The 20,683-nt window shown below is 43.0% G+C and overlaps 1 protein-coding gene across 5 annotated transcripts in view; it reads left to right on the plus strand.

Moving 5' to 3' along the window:
- Window positions 1-20,683, plus strand: part of LOC138261567 (uncharacterized) — a 223,772-nt gene that overhangs the window by 25,381 nt on the left and 177,708 nt on the right. For all 5 annotated transcript variants that reach the window (XM_069210642.1, XM_069210640.1, XM_069210641.1 and 2 more), the window contains exons 2-3: window positions 10,971-11,101; window positions 15,747-15,840. In XM_069210642.1, the coding sequence (XP_069066743.1) occupies window positions 10,971-11,101; window positions 15,747-15,840 (225 nt within the window). The remainder of the gene's footprint in view (window positions 1-10,970; window positions 11,102-15,746; window positions 15,841-20,683) is intronic.

Genomic DNA, 20,683 nt, shown 5'->3' on the forward strand with positions numbered 1-20,683 from the left:
ACCCCCAACCACCTCTCTCTGCTCCCCACTCCCTCTGTCTGCTGAGAGCAGACAGGGGACTGTGCTGCCTGACAGTAACAGATTAATCACTTTAATTATTTCATACTTTGTAGGCGTTTTTAACTTACGCTTCCCTAGGTGATCTGAGCTTTGTCCCAAAAACCGGGACATTTATTTAAAGATTTGACCTTTGTCCCAGAAACCGGGACGTTGGTTTAAAATTAAGAGAAGCGTCGCGACACCGGGACAGTTCTCTAAAAACCGGGACTGTCCGGGGAAATACGGGACGTTTGGTCACCCTAACATGTGCCCACTCTGAGTTTTGGAGTGGTCGCCCGATGTCCTCTTCCCATTTGTGCCGCAATGGCACCAGGGAGACCCGGTATGTTCTCTGGTCACCTTATAAAGCCAAGTAATCAGCTGATGCCCGGCACCCATAGTTTATAATGTATGGACGACTGCATGTGTGTGTTGGGGAGGGGGGAGGATTGGGGGGGCTGCTCATCTACTGTGTGCTGCAGCCTGCAGCTCATTGCTTGTAGCTCACTGTGTAGGAGGAACTGTCCTGGGGGAATGTCATGGTCTTGGCACAGTTGATCGAATGTCAACAGGTAATGGTCTTGAAACAGGTCTCCCAATGTTTTGATCGACTTGTTTTGGCAATGGGACAGATCCTCTGCGCGAACATGCCTGGAAAGGCAAGGAGCCCTTCGAGGGGGATCTCTGGGGAGTATGGTAGGATATGGTGTGTTGGCTGGAAAACCTGTATCAGGCACTTGTGGGCTACGAATGTAAGCAGTGTCCAGGACTGATGAAGTTTGATGGATGGGAGTAGGAGCTGAGGAAGAACAGCTCCTGGCAGGGGAACATAATCTGTGGTGGTTTCCTACAGGTTTCATCCTCCCAACCAGTGTGATACCCTCTGGAGCTGCACTGCCAGGTAATAATGACTCAAATGAGGTCCACCGGGTAATTGGAGCTTGGAGTGGGACACCCAGTGGCGCATATCCCACAGTAGTTCCCCCAGCATGACATTCAGTTTGCAGAAGAATGCCCTGGGCAGGTGTACCAGGATGTTCACAAAAGAGTACAACAGGTGGGAGAGGACTATCATCTTGGATAGGGCAATTTTATCCATAATCTAGAAACCGTGCCTTTTAGCTTTTTAGAGCAGTAGCCACAATTTCCATGACAAAAGTAAACTAATCAGTATGTTTATTTACTATAGTTTCTTAATCCAAGAGTATGATGCTTAATGTGCCTATATTGCTCATAAATATAGAATGCAAGGATTATAGTCCATTAGACCTGGTGAAGCTTCAGTAGAATTCTGAAGTATCAGGTGACTGGCTGCTACATGTTTCTCATCATCTCAGACTTTTCCACACATGGATGAGGAAAATATTAATGAATTTATAGAAATGTGTTCTCATTTTAGCTTCTGCAGCACTAACCATAATTTCCAAGAGAAATTCATCAGAGGAAAAAAAGGTTTTTATCATAGATGTCCCATCCAATCTCGGCCGAGGATCATCATCTTTAACAGGGTAATATCAACTTGAAACTCGTCACAGGTCCTTAAATTAGGAGAGCACCACCGGGTTGTGCTGTAAATATATTATTATCCTTTATATTTGGGTTTGCCATCTTTTTTGTTCCAGCAACCACAGACAGTCCGGAACACAGCAGCCCATCTGCTGTTCAGTGTTCCTAAGAGCACTCCGACTTCACCTTAGCTGACTGAACCTCATTGGCTACCAGTCTACTAGAGGATCTTGTTTAAAGCGTTAATTTAATGCTTGCTCACCATGCCTTCCATAACTCTGGCCCTCGCTACTTGAACAAGAGAATTCAGGCGTACCAGCCAAATAGGAACCTGCAGTCTAGTAAAGCTCATCTGATCATGGTCACCTGCTTCAAAAAAGGGAGTTGTGGTGGCGTGTCTTTCTTGGTCTGTGTGGTCAAAATTTGGAATCTCCTTCCCGTTGAACTCGAGAGTCTAGTAAATGAGACCGCAGTTCGCAAATTATTAAAAGCACATCTCTTCAGTCAGTAATTCTTCCCTGCCTCTCCTAGTTACATATTATAGGACCTGGATACTCGCTGAGTAGCTGAACGCTTTACAAGTTACGTTGTTCATTCATCCTTTATATAGGCTGCTTTTTGTAACCCTCAAAACCAGGCATTCACTACAGTGTATTTCAACAGGACAAAATTGTGAAGCTTTAACAGGATGAAATCATCTTGGAACTCATTATGGTGTGGAGCAAATATATTTTCATTCTTTATATAGGCTGCTTTTTGTAACCCTCAGCACCAGGCATTCATTACAATGCATTTCAATAGGACAAAATTGTGGCACTTTATCACCAAAAAAATGTAACAGGTTTCTGTAACTTTTCACCTAAATAGTACCATAAAAAAAACATACCATCATATCAAAAGTTTTGTGAACTTCGCCACAAATTTTAAGCATCTGATTTACAATAGCAACATTAGTCAACGTTGGCAGTATAACAAGGTAACTTTTGACAAAGGACAAGTAAGGCTTTGCCTCGGGCCTTCTGACTCCATCCTGGAGTGCCTCCTCCTTAAGCAGTATTGCTTGAAGTCATTGAGTTTTCTGAGTATTGTAAAAGCAGAACTTGAACAAAATCTATGAAACCTACAGGTTTGACATCCAGTGAGACAGTTGATGAGGTTGGCTCCCTGTTATACTGCTCTTTGTGTAATTTTCAGGTTATAGATGCAAGTGTCACTTGGATAATTTGGTGGGTTAATGCACCTGATGTGAAGAGCGAAAGTAAAAACGTCTGTATGTAACTAAAGGTATATTTTTATGTCGTATTAATTATTTAGTAGAGTGTAAACCTAAGTCATGAACTTACGGCGTGATGTTTAGTCAACACGGCATATTGAGAGTGAGGTGTTCTATGTGGATTAGCATAGTGTACATCTGGTTGCAGCTGCAACCAGATTGAAAAAAAACGAAATCTGATGATGTGGGCAGTGGCAACATGGTAGTTGGACATTGCTGAACATTACATTGTAAAGCTGCTTCTAATGTTGCACCCATATATAGAATGGTGCTCGGAGGGGTGTGTGGTAGGACAATTTGTAGAATACACACTTCACCCTGAGCTTTGTTTTGAACCAGCACTACTGCCTTGTTTTCTACTATGAGTAAATGTCCCTTAATTCCACAGAAGCATAGTGGCGGTGGAAGAGGAGGTGCTTTTGCTGTGATGTACCAGACTTATGAATGCATACTCTATTCTACAAAAATGTGAGGTTACTGGGATACAGTTGCTGGAAAAAAATTAATTGCAAGGGGGAAGGTTTTGTAATCAAGTAGCAAATTTGGCTTACTTCCAGCATTGCATTGTGACTTCAAAACAGACAGAGAGACTTGGAAACTGCAGATGAACTGCCAACATCAAGCTGGGAGGCTGGCTGGAGACCAAAAGTTACGTTCATCTGATAGAATTGATAGGGGGCTTTTTGGGGACAGTGATAGACCCAGACGAATATTCACTATCCATAAAACTAGGAAAGGCAGTGAGGCTATGTAAAATGAGTAAAGTTGACATCAAAGAAGTTCTTCACATGACCATACATGATGAAGCAGTGTTCCCCACTCCGTTCTCTGTGAGACAATTTCCTGCAAGGAAGGTGATAACGCGTCCCTTTATAATGAATTATTACACATTGGGACTCGTTTTAGGCCAATGAATCTTTTGACCCTGTTGAGAAACACCTTAGGACGAGATAGCTAATCAACATGTCAATTAATACGTCAATAATGTCATCAATATTTATCACAACAATGCATTTCACCTTAGTCAAAGACATTAATCAAATTCAAGACACCACCATGACCTTGCAGTCATGAATAACCACACCAGTTTAGTACGAATTTAGTAATTTTATTCCCTATTGTTTACAATACTACTAGTAAATTTATTAGTCTCAAAACCAAGAAACACAATAACAAAGTCACAATATGGCAACTCTGATAAGATTTCATCAAAGCTAGAATCACAAACATTAGAATACAACACGGTGCAAACACAGGTTATTCCCAAGCAGAGTATATTAGTGCATTGTTCAACAAAGCATAGATTCAGTCATTTGTCCATTTGCGTCAGTTTTAGTGAACCCCTCACCTAACCTCTAATTAGAATTGGCATGTTGGGCTTTATGCAAAACAATTTCGTAACACCAATTTAGAAAACATCTAACTATGGCTCCTGTCAAAAGAAAAGCAGTTGGTACCTAGAAAGGAAAAGCAAACAGACAATTACAATTTCATTGTCATATAGTTACCCTCCAAGTTTGGGTCAGCACTCAGGTTCTGTCTTTGTCTTCAGGGCATCAGTTGATTCGCCATCAAAAGGAACTCAGCTCACGGGAAGGGGGCACTTCCCTCATAAGGAGGTAAAGTGTAAATGAGCAAACTAAGGGATGGTTCTAAGTAAAATCAGCAAAGTCACTAGGCAAAGTGGCAAAGTCTCTGGATCGTATCGAATCGCATCAGCATCTCCCTAACTAACTCTCATTTCTGTGTGTCAAGGGTTTTTATCCCTTTTTCATTGTACATTCCCCTAAAATCTAATTGGTCAAAGGGTTGCACCCCACTATCTATAACCAATGGAAATCACATTACTTCATCAATTTTGTTACCCCAAAACAGTTCCCACGTATTTTATTGGTGCTTATGATTGACGTCTTTAACGGGTGGTATGTCCGGTATGATTTCATCGTCTTGTGAACCTTTGCACATCTTCGGTCAGTGGCTCCATTATCCGTACCGGTTTAGGCGACCTTGTTAATCTACACTGTTGCATTTGGCTACAAAACGTTACTATAGGCAGGGTGAATTTCATGAGAACGGATCTACTACATTTACATTCAGCCTCTAACTTTTGAAAAAAACAAGAGTTCATGTCCTTTAGCAAGCCAGCACACTGCATGTTAGAAAAATACATTTAATATAAGAGTCAGGCAGCTAGGCCTCGACTCATGCTAACTAAAGCCTACTGCTTTATTAGCAAGAATCTAATACATTTAGACTTTCAACATTAATGTAAAATCACAATTTAATAAACATTTTACCATTATTAGTCAGTTTCATTAGTCCCCGTATACATTGGCGGCCACTCCCCGTGGTCACATTTCAAGTGCACGTTTTAGCAAAACATATTAATACAGTTTCCATGCGGCATTAATACACATTAGTTTGTAAACGTTTCATGTTACTATAGATTATATAAGCTACGCTCTCTCAAAGGTACAGTGCTTTGCAGTGTGTCAGACAGAAAGCCTATTACGGGGATTTGGGTCTGAAAAATAGCCACTGAGTCACCATGACACAGTAGTCCTGTCAGCACTGACAGTTCTCTCCTGTCATCAAGAACACGTTGGTTGAAAGTTCCCCATTTCAGTTTAAAACTTGAAACTCAGAACCTTCGTTCTGCAACTAGGAGTTTGAAAGCACAGCAAAGTTAGGGAAAATGGGTATTTGAAGGCATTGTCTTCCAGTCTATTATAATATGTGCCCAAAAGGATTAGGCAGACAATTTGGATTCGTTAAACTCATGAATATTGATCCATAAATGTATCTACATTTTAGGTAATTTACAGTGTGTGCACTCCAGATAGTTTAGCTGTCTGAAAACTAGCATTTTATAAATGGTAGACATTTGCAATCATTATGGTATTTATTGGCAAATACACTCGTATAACAGCACTATTGTGATGAAGGGCCCTTAAAATGTTAAGGTTAAAAAAGTGAAGACTGAAGAATTAATTAAGTAAGCAATGTATTTTAGCTTTTTTTGCTCTAAGCGTTATTTAACTTCATCGATGTGGTGATTGTCATCAAAAATTATTTGTTTGGATCTATCTCTTCAAGGTAAACACACATTATTGTATGAACTAAATTCAAACCTTAATTCTTCTATGAGAAGGGATCATGTGTTCAGGATCATGGGTTCTCCCGCTCTTTATAAAAACAAAAACAGAGGACATGCCTCTAGATGTCAGCAACATCACCAAGGTTCTGTTAGGTAGATAGAATTCAAACAATTAAAGGGACTTCTCCAAAACCTTGCTTACTGTAGTCCTTTTATTAGGATCAGGTGATCTATGGTGTTAATTGCTGCCAAGTAGAGCAAAACCAGAGTACCTTAGCCCCTTTCTCCACCACAGCACAATGATCATTGCTAACCTGCGTTACCATTTATCAAACCTTTGTGAGGAAACATATAGCAAGGCTTTATAAATTTGCTGCACACCACATTAAACATGTCATTAAAAAATAAAATCACAACATCATAGGCTTCTGCAGCTGCTGCTTTGATAGATGTATTGCCAGATGACACACATGTGAGTGAAATCTGCGTGTTACATAGTAACAGCCAAAGGAAATTCTAGACCATGGAAGCTGTTGTTTGGTAGCACATAGTTGGTGCTTTCCTGTGTGTGAGTTAGCTAGATAACACAGGTGAAAAAAATGCTGAGAAACTCAACATAAGGTAATAGGTAGTGAATGAATGCAAGTGTTCCGAAATCAGGTTTTATAGTTACAATTCCTCATTAGGAGCCAGACACTAGCTGTTACATAACACATAGGCTTCCCTGTGAGCCCTGTCCTTCTTAAGATCCACTTTAGAAAATGCTTCATGACAGAACGTATTTTTGAGCTTGAAGAGCAAGACTGATCAATGAGCTGCTGGTACATTTCCAGCATGGCCTTTCTGAGTAATATGAGTTCTCCATAATGTACTTTTGTATGAATCATGGTTTCATTCAACATTTAAACTGTAAAAGGAGAATTTTAAATCCTATACATTTTGAACCCACTGTGGTGTTGCTTGACTCTGACGTATTTAATTTCAAATTATTGGGAAGTAAAGTCAAAAAAACCATTATGTCATCATTGATCTTGACCTTCTCTTTTGGGGCAAGTGACTAATGGAAAGCGAGTCCCGAATAAATGTGTTCTAGTGATAGCAACTGCTGGGTACCTGAGAAATATAAATGATAACAACATATCCTAAAACATAATTAGACCTCATCATAAGAATCAAATATATATGTGTGTGTGTTTACTCATGGGCTTTCCTCACAAATGATGTAGAACTTCCTGGCATGTTTCGATCCCAAGATATTAGTGTATGCTCCACTAAGGATGGAGAGATTGCAAAATGAGGGTATTATGAATATTAAAAAAATTAGAGTAACACATATAAAATTAATACCTATTGTGAAATTTTGAAATATTTTTAAAATCACTAGGTACTGGTGAAGGTAAAATAAGACAAGTGGAGGGCCGTGTGGAAATCACATTTAGAAAGGCAGTCTCCGTTTTGTAGTAGGGAGTAAAGAAAATGCAGTTTAGAAATATTATTTCATGGTTAATATTATTTTTTAAACCGCTCTAACACCTAATGTGAATGCTTTATGCGTATTTGTTGCTAGTCTAGTCGATTTTAATGTGCAGGGCAACATTTAAAGGGGTAATAAATCATGTAACTAGTTGACCAGAGAGAGGAAAACTCCTGCACACAAGAGAACCAATGCATATTGGACCTTAGTACAGGCATCAGACAGAAACTAGAGAACTCCCTCTGAAGAACTGACATTTTATGAGTGGAAGGCTGCTGATATAAAATTCCATTGTAAGCGCAAACTGAAGTGGGACAGATGCATTTAAGAACCACTTACTTATCCAATTGTAACAGCCATTTTTCTGTGCCATGTATTCTTTGAGTGTTATTCACTGGGACTGACTCAGAGTGTGATAATATTTAAATTCCTGTGATTGTTTTGGTGCATCCAGTGTAACACTATGGCTTTCATCCTCAAGTTTTTGACACTGACTGTGCGCGAGGTAAGTGGACGGGCTTGTGTTCCTCTGTTTGGACACATAGTCAAAGATGTCTTAAAGTTCAGCACGTTGTTGGATGTGAACGATTTCGACTTTCTCCAGCAGCCCAGCTGGATAGGATAGTGAGAATGTAGCCCCAGTATGACCATCACGATGCCCTAGAAGACTTTGCTATTTTCAGTGCTTTAATTAATAAATGTAAAGGGCTGATGTGCAGGATCATGGCTTTTTAAGTTCCAAAAGACAAACCTAGAAAACCTGTATGGGCCAAAATTCTAATTAAAAAAATCATAAAGGTTCAATCAAAATTAAGAATAATTAGAGAAGGCAAAAAGGAGTTAGTCAGATTTCAAATCGGCATTAATGATGCATAAAAATAAAGCCAATTATGAGAGATTATTACATAACATAAGAGGTTTAGCCATTACCATATATAGTTCAGCAATTACCTAACATAAATCTACTAAGTCAAAGGAGAGTAATTAACAAGAGGACCGACTTGTAGTCTGCTTCCAGTGAAAGTGATAAATCCGCAGACAGTCCAAATTCGGGACTGTTCAGTTCAAAACAAAAAATAGAGTCCAGTTATAAAATCAGATAACTTTCCAACATGGGGACTGCTCAGTATGAAACAAGGAACATTATTTAGACATAAATCAAATAAACAGAGTCTGCCTTCATAGAAATGAGCAAAAGGTCTCTGGCAAGTAAAGCACATTTTATAGTTTCAGAGAAGTGAAAAAAACAGCACACTCCGCACAGAGTCAAGTGGTTGTTAAAAATTGGGTCTCTACTTGGCAGGTGTCCACCTCTCTAGTCAGGGTAAGTCAGACACATGCTAAAATATAACCTGTGCTCCCCCTATAGTAGCTTGGTACAAAGCAGTCAGGCTTATCAAAAGAGGCAATGTGTAAAGTATGTGTGCAATACACGTAACAGTAACACATTGAAAACACCAGAAAGAGTCTCCACACATGTTTAGTAAAATAGACAATAATTATTTAAGACCAAAACAACAAAAATCCAATGTTTAGAAGTAGAAATTAAGAATAAAGTGTTTTAGTGCGCTTTAGGGATTATTGAAGGTTGCGCTGGACTGGGGCAAAGACAACAGTTCAATCCGACCGTGATGGAGTGCGAACCCAGCACAGAATCCACGCAGGCCCAGTGAAAAGAATACCTTGATCCTGGTTGCAAACACAAGATGTGGGGTCGACGTGTCTGTGTCACTCCAGCAGTTGAAGGATGAATTGAATTTTCACACACGTTTATGGCGATGCGTTAATTTCTAAAGACAAGCTTCAGAGTCGCAACGCTTTGATTCCGATGATGCGGTGGTTTCAGTGTTGCATCGCTGCTGATGCATCGGATGCTGCTTCCAGGAGGCAGGGGATGCAGCGGTCGATGTGTCGGTTCCTGCGGTGCCGCTTGGGCCCCAAGTGTGATGCACCGGTTTTACTCCCGCAACAGGGTCAATGCGTTGGGTGCTGCTCCCAGCAGGCAGGCAGGAGATGCGTCAATTTCACTGATGTAAATATCTGGATCCACTTCCAGTGTATCAGGCACAGGAGCAGGGGTGGAGACTTTGAAATTACTGAGTCTCTAGCAACAGGAGGAAAGCCAACAAGCCCTTGGAGGTCAGTTTGGGTTGCAATGCAGAATCCTGCTCTCCCTCAGCAAGGTCAGAGAGCAGCAAGCAGCAGGGCAGCACAGCAGAAAAGCAGTCCTTCCAGGTCAGCAGTCAGCCGAGTGACAGCTCTTGATGCGACAGAGCGTTTCTTCTGACAGAGTCAAGCTGAAGGACTTGAAGTGTCCGATTTGGTGGGGTCAGAGACCCAGTAGTTCTACCCAGTTGTGCTTTGAAGTAGCGGTAACTTCAAACAAGGGTATTTGACGTGCTCAAGTATCCTTTGTTCCTCAGCCCTGACTCCAGACTTGCCAGTAGGGGGTAATCAGCCACATTGTGTGGGGACAGGCACCGCTTGTTCAGGTGCATGTTTCAGCCCACCCCACCCTTCCTGCCCAGGGAGAGCCATCAGAATGCAGATAAATGAAGATGTGGACTCTTACACACCTAACCTTCATGTGTTTGTGGCTGTCTAGAAGGAAGGCACAAAGTGTAGCTGTCGCCCACCCAGGTGTGTTTTGGAGACAGGTTGCAGACACACAGAGCTGTAAGAGCAGAGAAATGTCCACTTTCTAAAAGTGGCATTTCTCAAATAGTAATGTTAAATCCCACTTTACTAATAAAGTGGATTCATCATTACCATTCCAAACTGAATGCAAGATGAGACAGCTACTCCTTTCTTGAATACTGCCTTGAATCTTGCAACATACAAGAGCATCTCAACATGGCTTTCTCCTAAGGCGCACAGATAAAAACATTCAGTACAAAAAAACAACACCATGAAAGGAATCCCATTTCGTCTATTTGATGAAAAGGTAAATACAAAAGGCAAAAATGCATATAGGAAGCATGTTCATGCAATTTTAAAAGCCACATTTTGGTCACCTACTTTAACATTGCTGTCATTGTAAACCGACAAAGGCCCAGTAAATCATTTTCTAATTAATAAAAACTTCAATACTATTCAAAATCCACTATCTGCATAGTCTGAACATTTGAGTAATGAATGTGATTGCTCATATGTAATGGTTCTTCATTTTGTTTTTCATATAGGTCCGAACGAGACAAACCTTTTTATTCCATTATATTGACAATGTGGATGATATGCAACATGTTGATAGTTTTCTCCGAAAACAACTTTTAGTTTTATATGAGAAGTATTCACTTGCAGATCAAACCGGGATGCTATACAACAATCTGTTAATTATTTCATCTGACTTTTGTATATGGTCCCTGTTAGGAACAATTAGTTCTTTGGAGAGTGCCATCTTTTTTGCATTCAGTGCTGCAAATTTCCTTCTGGTCCTGCATAGGTGTTAAGAAGAATATGTGAGCCGATATTTCTGTCTCTCTCGTGTGTCTCCCATTGTAAGGGGCCAAGGCGCCGAACAGCAAGTTGGTGGGAATTTTGTCAATTTTTCATTCCAAGTTAATTTGTTCTTTTGTCACCAGATGTTGCCATTAAAGGGGGGTCTCTATGCCTGCGAAGATGCCAACGTTTGGAAAAAAGTATTTGATATTTATCAGGATGTTATCAAAGCAAAAGGAAAGAAGCAGAAGAAGCTCCAGGCTCTGGATGAATGGTACGTGCCGCAACAATCACTGCTCTTCCTAATGTGATGTGCCCAGAAACTCTGGGAATTGAGATGTCCTTAACACATGGCCACTGTTAGGGCTGTGGCACTGCTCACTTCCTCCAGTAGTGCCTTGTTAGTGATGAAATATGTGATAGTGTGTGCTTCCACTAGTGCCCTGGAGATGTTGTGGGGTTAAAGCACTGAGTGTTTCCTCCAGACATGTTAAGTTTCTTCTAGCAGTACCGTTTCAAAACTATAGGACTCTCAACACTATGAAATATCCTCCTTTTGCCTTCTCACTTTGTCACTGCTGTTAAACACTGGCCTAATTAACTTTCTCCTCCTGTATCTGTCAGTGCGAGAAGACTCCAGAAGTGTAGATTTTCCCCAGCCTTGCCTTTTTGTGGTGTGGTGTTGATCCCTTTCTTTCCCCTGAGACGAATTTACTAATTACCTTAATTATTGCATTATCTATGCATGACACACGGCACCGGTGACCGATTTCCGTCCATTATCAATGCTGAACAGCGATTTTAAGATCCTCAGTAAGATTATGGCTAACAGATTACTCCCCCGAATGACCACACTGGTGCACGCAGACCAAAATGGTTTCGTTCCAGGCCGCAGCACGTCGTTGAACTTGAGGAGGATCTTTGCTATTTTACACATGCCAGCAGCAGAGAAACCACCCACAGGGGCCTTTTTAGCAGTAGACTTCGAAAAGGCCTTCGACTCGATCAGGTGGGACTACCTTAGGGCTGTGATGCTAGAGATGGGACTAGGAGAAAACTGGGTAAAATGGGTGGACCTACTGTATGCCTCCCCGCTGGCTAGGGTGAAGACAGGCAGAACAATATCTACTACATACCCGGTATACCGAGGAACCAGGCAGGGATGCCCTCTATCCCCGCTGCTATTTGCTCTGGCAATTGAACCCCTAGTGGCCAAACTGCGTCAGGATGGAGCCGGTAAAGGAATTAACTGGGGCTCAGACGAGCATGTTATTTCCGTATACGCAGACGACATTTTGGTGTACTTAAGGGACGGACCCAGTGGCATCCCGTGGGTTTTAAAGAACCTAGAGGACTTCGGAGAACTATCGGGACTTCGCTTAAATCGAGGCAAAACATTTGTATTCCCTATACTGCCAAATAGCGTATGCCCTGAGATGTGCCCCAGTGATGTGAATTGGGCCCCACGGACTTTTAAATATCTGGGGATCCAGATATTTCATGAGCTGGCCTACCTCCGTGATGGCAATCTGGGTGGGGCTCTCCAGTCACTACGTGCCTCGGTTGGATTCTGGCGATCACTGAAACTGACAACAATGGCTAGAGTGGCACTGTCTAAAATGGTGATGCTTCCCCGTCTCCTATACTTCTTTGCTAACATTCCGTTATGGGTACCCCCTGCATGGTTTCGTGAATTGAACGCTCTGCTTAGGGAATTGATATGGGATGAGGGGCGTAGGCGCACAGCACTGTCGACCATGTGCCGACCGACGCAAGCGGGGGGCCTGGGGGCTCCTGACTTTGAGGCATATTACTTGGCATCCCAACTGCAGTGGGTGGCGGGCTGGATAGTGGGCAGGGGGCAGTTGGACCTATTTACCTCCCATGGCGCATTGGAAGAAGTCCGAATAATAGCACGTATGATAGGTAAGAAGCTTCCCCCCATCGGGGACAACTTAATGACTAGCACTGCATCAGCGTGCTGGAAAAGGTGTATGAGCGGGACTGGAGTTGGTCCACCCTACTCTCCGGCGCTGCCACTATCGGTCTTAGGGGTGGAGCCGACGGGAACCAGATCTGGGGGACGAGAGGTGGGTGCGTGGACAGACGCGGGAGTTACGACGGTGGGGGAACTCTTTAGGGAAGGTAAGCTACAGAGCTTTACTGAATTGGTGGGAAAGGGGATCCCCCAGGGTCAATTTCTTATGTACAGGAGACTAGTTCACACTCTGAAGGGCCACTGGGATACGATTAATGCGGAACCCGGAGTACACAGAGTATTACACCTCCTGCTAACTTCGGGGGAAGAGTCCCACTTGATCACGAAAATATACCGAGCCCAAATAGAAGCAGCATTAGATCCAATGTGTGCACTAAGGGGGAGATGGGAGAAAACAATCGGGCATGAGCTAACAGAGACAGACTGGAACAGAGCTCTGGCTTATCCCCGGAGGATCTCACGTAACACCTGGTTACAATATATCCAGTATAACTACTTGCATAGAACATATCTTACCCCTCACCGTCTGTTCCGCATATATGGGGGATCCCCCAGGACTTGCCCCAGGTGTGGCAGCTGCGATGCAGACTTTGACCACATGATGTGGAAATGTGAAGTATTACAACTGGGCTGGAAGGCAGTTATAGAGCACATGTCGGGGTTATATGACACGGTACTGCCGTTTACCCCCGATGTCTGTCTTCTGGGTCTAGGGACGAATACGCCGCGGGGGAAGATCAGGGGTCGCTTCCTGGATCTCACCCTGGCCCTCTACAAGAGAATAATCACGAAGGGTTGGAAGGCTACTAATCATCCCTCGCTAACTGAATGGAAAAACGACGTCGCGAGGTGGGCTGGGGTGGAATTACAGGTTTTAAAGTCTGAGGAGGCAAAAGGGGTCAGGCAGACTCCCATGGCCCCAGGGTGGGAAGGACTAATGATGAGCTTAGTTGCCACAGGAGAAAGGCCACTAACTCCCAACACAACACCAACAGAAGCAGAAATCTGAGTGAATACAGAAAGCAATTAGGGGATTCCCCCAGCAATACCGCTAACGAGAATGTGAAAAACATCAATGGTTAAAATAGTAAAGAACGCAGGCAGCTTATAACAAACCAAAGGGGACAGTCCGGAGAAGAGTACAATTGCAAGCAGAGAGCAGTAGAACGACACATGAAAAAGGCTGGCAGTTCCTCCAAGTAAAAATCACTCAGGGAATTACCCCCGCCACCCAACACTAATCCCACCCGCAAAAAGCCAACAAGAATGTATATAGTTTAGTGTGAAGTTGAAGTTGTTATGTGTGCATAGAAAACAAATGGGTAACACAGAGCGAAAAAGAACCAAACACCCATGGGAAAACACACCAGGAACATAAAGCCAACAGATAAAAAAGACTGATAAAGTCCTGGGAGAGCGTTTTACCGTGACACAAGATAGTTATAAGCACAAGTAAAATGTTGCATCCGTTTAAATAATATACATAACAAGTATAAGATGTTCCCAACACAGTAACTATGTGATATAATAAGCGAATTGTTAATAAAAATATATAAAAAAAAAAAAATATATCTATGCATGACACACAAGCGTATATAATATATGGTATAGCGCCTTATTAACTATCTATTCTAATCACCATTTAGGAATAAGTGTGTAGGGCCTAACAATGATTGTTGTGTGCAAATTGTCATAACAATATGATGAAACTAGTACAGTGCTTTCTTGTTGAAAGGTGCCTTTGCAAGTCGCACACATCATACCAGTAAGATTTATTACAAGAGATTTTGCTGAATACAGGAGTTGTGGTTACCAAGCATAGACTTGATGAATGTGCAGTCATGTTAGCTCTCAGTCTTGATATATGTAATGCTGCTTACTCTGTATTGACTTCCATCTTCAGGAATACTGTATGTGTAGAATGGCAACCGCACTTGGCGATATGCACTGAATGTTACGTTTATTTGTCAAAATAAATACATTAAAAAAACATTCATGACAGATGGACAACTCACTAACGGTTTTGCTGCAGAGTTCTTGGAAGAACTACTTTTGATGAGTGGTTACGAAACCACCCTACTAAGCAACAGAGCCCAGTGTCTCGACACTATGCACCAGCACACAGCAATGCTTGGCCATGCCATCCTTGGCTGCAAGCCATAGTTTTCACACCAAAACTCTGTAAACCTGTCTGTCCTATGAGAGAGAGAAAGATCATTTACTTGACTGGGGGCATGTTCCTTACAAGAACTTTTCCCACTAATAGGTTAGCAGACCAGGTTCGTCGGTTGTACCAAGTTATGTGTGGAAGGTGCTACACTGCCCACCGATCTCAGAATAAATGTAGGCTAGCACTAGTTTTTGAAGTTTTATACTTTTACCCTAATTTTGTTTGCATTTGCATTATAATCACAACAATTTAAATCCATATTTTTTTCAGTAAGTTAGGCCATAATATACTTTCTAAATATAACTGCCTCTGCTGTGCATACTGGTTTAGGGGTCCGAAACTGGGTAGTCCCCTCTTACTCTCAGGGAATCATCTGGAAGCTCTTATCCTCCCACCTCCTCCCTTCCATGTATACAGCTCAGAGTGCGAGGTGTAAAATATTTGCCTCTTTTTCCTTTCTCCGCTGAGGGGTGGTTTTATCCATAGCTGCGGTCTATTGAACACTAACCTTCCTATGTAAGGGGTAGGGTGTGCACCTCTTTACAGTGCTTTATCACTCAATTTGTGAGCGTTTTCCAGCAGTGCCGTAGATTTCCAGCCATGCTAGGTCATGTAATCATTCTGCTAACTGTCATTCTTCCCCTCATTGCATTAGCAGAGGGGATAAGGTGTGTGTTGTCTGGAAAATGCATGTAGGAAGGAGGTAGTATCTTCTCCTAACCATGGTAACAGTCTGATTCACCTTGGTAGGTATCAGAAAGAGCTGCCCGCCTCTGTGCGCTCAAGGACGGACAAATACCTGACGCATGATGAACTGGTGAAACTAATGGAGTGGAAATTGACTGTGAGTATCTGAGATTCTCCAGAACCGCTTATTTTTACTATTGAGTTGTTAATAGAGCAGGGCTGTCACTAAACTGGTATCCTAGAGCTAAATATACATATAAGAGGGATAGCTGAAATAGAGGCATAGGCACTAAAAGAAGACAAGGGGCATTATTATTTAGGGAAAAGCCAGCTCTTCAAGGCTTTTCTAAATTACAACAAATCAGCAGCCGACCTGAGGGATGGCAGCAGGTTATTCCATGCTTGGGCCACTTTGACTGAGAACGCTCGTCCTCCATATCTAGCCTTCGGAAACCTATTAATGCACACTAAATTCGCTGTACTACAGCGAAGATGTCATCCTGGGATGTATCTCCTTAGTCTTTGTTGTAGGAGTATAAGACCTGAATCTTGCAAGATCTTCAAACCGATGCACATTGCTTTGCATGGAATTCTCTGCTTCGAGGCAGTCAGTGCAAGTTCCATGAAGGCATTAGATGCCGAGGATCTGCTGGGTCTGTTAACAGCTAGTTTGGCAGCTGCCACCTGGATTCTGTGCAGCCTCTTGACCAAATAATCCGTGGGTCCCAGTAACCAGGCATTACAATAGCCAAGTTGACCTAGTATAACACTGCACATTACAAGCGTTCTAGCTTGACTAGGCAAGAGAGCGTCCGTTTAAAAAAAAAACTAAAAAAAAACTTATTTTCTTGTTTTTCTTTCTGGACTGTAGTAGATGTATGCAAAGATTAAAGCCAGAAACTCCTCTGTATTGATTTACTGCATAGCGTGCCCATTGCACAGAACCCCCCTCCCTTTTTATTTTATTTTTTCCTGAAATGGCATGCAGATTTGGAGGTAAATCTGGAGATTTACTAACGAGTAAACAACTGGCCCGCCTCAATAGGCTACAATCAATCAGGTCATTTTTATCTTTCATCACTCTGAATGCCCATCCCTAGCAGGGATTGTGTATACAATCCCTTTAAGGCTCTTCTGTGCAAAAACAACCTATAAGGTAGAACGACAAAATCTCTAGTCAGGGAAAATACCTTTTGGAAACTTGTTGTCATAATGAACACAATATAACTCCAATGTATCAAGGTAAATGAGTATCTGGTGTACGTTGACCCTGGCATTATCTGGGCAGATGTGCTCCCTAGACTGAGTTACACCAACATCCGAGCTGCTTTAAGGGGCCATCCAGTGACCATCCAGTGAATGCTGCCACAATAGAACTCAAAACACCAGCTGACTTGACAGACATACATACATACATTCTGGCATGGCTGTTGTTGGTGATTGCGAAAGAAGCAGGGTTGGGCAAAGAAAACAGTTTTTTTCCCTCTACACTTCATATCCATTTTAAGAGGCCTCTTAGTGGTCCAGCTTATGCTGTTAGTGTGCCATTCCCTCTCTCCATACACTGCTGCATATATGTCCCTCGGCTCCCAGCCGCATCACTTGTCAGATCAGTCATAATGTCCTTCGTTTCATGGCTATTTGTAGCTTGACTTGTTATATCGCTGAAGAACCTAGATTTCTCTCCGGTTTTTGAACCTGGACTGAAAATGAAGCCTCTTAACAAAACCTCAATATGTTGCCCTAAAGTGAAACACCTGCTGAAGACTGTCACAAAAATCAGCCCCAGACAGAACTCAGAATTTTTGAGGCAGGCAAAAAAAAAACTTACAATAGCAATACTCAACTCGAACATAACATAGGTGGAAAATCTCTCCAAGGATTGAAGTTTTAGTGAAACGTGGAAATATGATACCTGCAGAGCGTCCCCATAGCAAAGTCGTGGGTGTGAAAGATTATTCCCTATACAAAGCACTGCAAGAATAGATCCGGTTAGAAATCCACAAGCCACATAGATATGGTCTTGGAAGATGCAATAGCCACTGGCCAACAATCCCACTGCGGGTTTTACCGTAGGTGATAAGTACCTCTAGCTTCACACTGCCTGGATGCATGGTAAATATGACAAACACTCCACCTTGGTCACATGAATTTTAAATTGGGATGTGATGCTTCACAATGTGGTTCATGGGCTACGTTGTTAAATCTTGTACATTCTAACCACAGCTGGAAAGGCGACAAAAAATGTGCGATCGTGGGCAATTGCCTTAACTCTCTGTGCCTCATGCTGTAAATATGTGTAATTAATTTCTTTCAATCGCAGTATCCTGCTTGTCCTACCCATTATCTTCACTTCTTTCTCATGCTTCAGGTTCAGATCTTGACTTTGTTTTCAGCACTTTCTTCCTACACATTGGTTTCTTATCTGTTTGTCCCTCTTACTGACCCTTCTCTTTTTCTTTTCATCTGTCTGTTCCTTCTCTTCTTTAATGTTCTTGATTTCTTAGTTAAGGTTTTAACTGTTATGTGTGTCCTGCTCTTCCTTTTCACCTTCCAATTTTTTTTTCTACTCTTCTGATTCTTCTTCAGCCACCTCTGCTTTCCTCTCAGCTTTACAGTCTGCTTTGGTTCTGTGTTATTGTGTACCTCCATTCACATCTGATAAACCCCTGCTTTGGTTTACCACTGTTCTCATCCATTCTGTAAGGTTTTAGAAGTAGTCTTAATCCACCTCTGAACTTGAATGTCTTTTCTTCATTCTTCCTTTGATCCTGCTAGGGCAACAATGTTACCAAGACCTCATAACAGCTCTCCTGTCTCTTTTGTCTTCATTCTAAATTTCATTGTTGGTTTTTGGTGGTTGACGCTCTTCAGGTGTAAGCAAATTATAACATGGTTTCTCTGTAGGTTTTGTTTTATTTGTTTTCAGGCTAGCATAGATTGTGTTGCTTAGAGTGGTAGTTGGGATAAAGCAGAGATCTGGTTATTTTTATGCATTAGTTCAGGGTGGGTGTTTTGGTGAAAAGCCACCCGGTGATGGTGTTTATCCATGGGGTTGAATGACCGTTCAAAGTTGCTAATGTTTTTCTAGAATTCTTACTTTCTGCACTGCAGACTTAGTGGCAATTAGGGATTGTACAGGCGAACAGGACATAGGAAGTTGGCTCTGTATGCACTATTTCAAAGTAAGGAATAGTATGCACAGAGTCCAAGGGTTCCCCTTAGAGGTAAGATAGTGGCAAAAAGAGATAATACTAATGCTCTGTTTTGTGGTAGTGTGGTCGAGCAGTAGGCTTATCAAAGGAGTAGTGTTAAGCATTTGTTGTACACACACAGGCAATAAATGAGGAACACACACTCAAAGACAATTCCAGGCCAATAGGTTTTTGTATAGAAAAATATCTTTTCTTAGTTTATTTTAAGAACCACAGGTTCAAGATTTACATGTAATACTTCAAATGAAAGGTATTGCAGGTAGGTACTTTAGGAACTTTGAATTAGCAAAATAACATATACAGTTTTCACATAAATCACATATAGCTATTTTAAAACTAGACACTGCAATTTTCAACAGTTCCTGGGGGGAGTAAGAGTTTGTTAGTTTTTGCAGGTAAGTAAACCACCTACGGGGTTCAAGTTTGGGTCCAAGGTAGCCCACCGTTGGGGGTTCAGAGCAACCCCAAAGTTACCACACCAGCAGCTCAGGGCCGGTCAGGTGCAGAGGTCAAAGTGGTGCCCAAAACGCATACGCTTCAATGGAGAAGGGGTGCCCTGGTTCCAGTCTGCCACCAGGTAAATACCCGGGACTTCGGAGGGCAGACCAGGGGGGTTTTGTAGGGCACCGGGGGGGACACAAGTCCACACAGAAAGTAAACCCTCAGCGGCACGGGGGCAGCCGGGTGCAGTGTGCAAACAAGCGTCGGGTTTGTAATTGAAATCAATGGGAGACCAAGGGGTATTCAGCGATGCAGGCAAGGGGGGGGGGGGCTCCTCGGGGTAGCCACCACCTGGGCAAGGGAGAGGGCCTCCTGGGGTTCACTCCTGCACTGGAGTTCGGATCCTTCAGGTCCTGGGGGCTGCGGGTGCAGTGTCCCTACCAGGCGTCGGGTTCTTAGAAGCAGGCAGTCGAGGTCAGGGGGAGCCTCGGGATTCCCTCTGCAGGTGTCGCTGTGGGGGCTCAGGGGGGGCAACTCTGGCTACTCACGGTCTCGCAGTCGCCGGGGAGTCCTCCCTGAAGTGATTGTTCTCCGCAAGTCGAGCCGGGGGCGTCGGGTGCAGAGTGTCAAGTCTCACGCTTCCGGCGGGAAACGCAGGTTGTTTTAAAGTTGCTCCTTTGTTACAAAGTTGCAGTCTTGGGTGAACAGAGCTGCTGTCCTCGGGAGTTCTTGGTCCTTCTAGATGCAGGGCAGTCCTCTGAGGCTTCAGAGGTCGCTGGTCCCTGGGGAAAGCGTCGCTGGAGCAGTGTCTTTAGAAGTGGGGAGACAGGCCGGTAGAGCTGGGGCCAAAGCAGTTGGTGTCTCCGTCTTCTCTGCAGGGTTTTTCAGCTTAGCAGTCCTCTTCTTCTTAGGTTGCAGGAATCTGAGTTCCTAGGTTCTGGGGAGCCCTTAAATACTAAATTTAAGGGCGTGTTTAGGTCTGGGGGGTTAGTAGCCAATGGCTACTAGCCCTGAGGGTGGGTACACCCTCTTTGTGCCTCCTCCCAAGGGGAGGGGGTCACATTCCTATCCCTATTGGGGGAATCCTCCATCTGCAAGATGGAGGATTTCTAAAAGTCAGAGTCACCCCAGCTAGGGACACCTTAGGGGCTGTCCTGACTGGCCAGTGACTCCTCCTTGTTTTTCTCATTATCTCCTCCGGCCTTGCCGCCAAAAGTGGGGCAGTGGCCGGAGGGGGCGGGCAACTCCACTAGCTGGAATGCCCTGGGGTGCTGTAACAAAGGGGGAGAGCCTTTGAGGCTCACCGCCAGGTGTTACAGTTCCTGCAAGGGGAGGTGATAAGCA

Source organism: Pleurodeles waltl, chromosome 10, assembly GCF_031143425.1.
Source record: "Pleurodeles waltl isolate 20211129_DDA chromosome 10, aPleWal1.hap1.20221129, whole genome shotgun sequence".
Lineage (NCBI taxonomy): Eukaryota > Metazoa > Chordata > Amphibia > Caudata > Salamandridae > Pleurodeles > Pleurodeles waltl.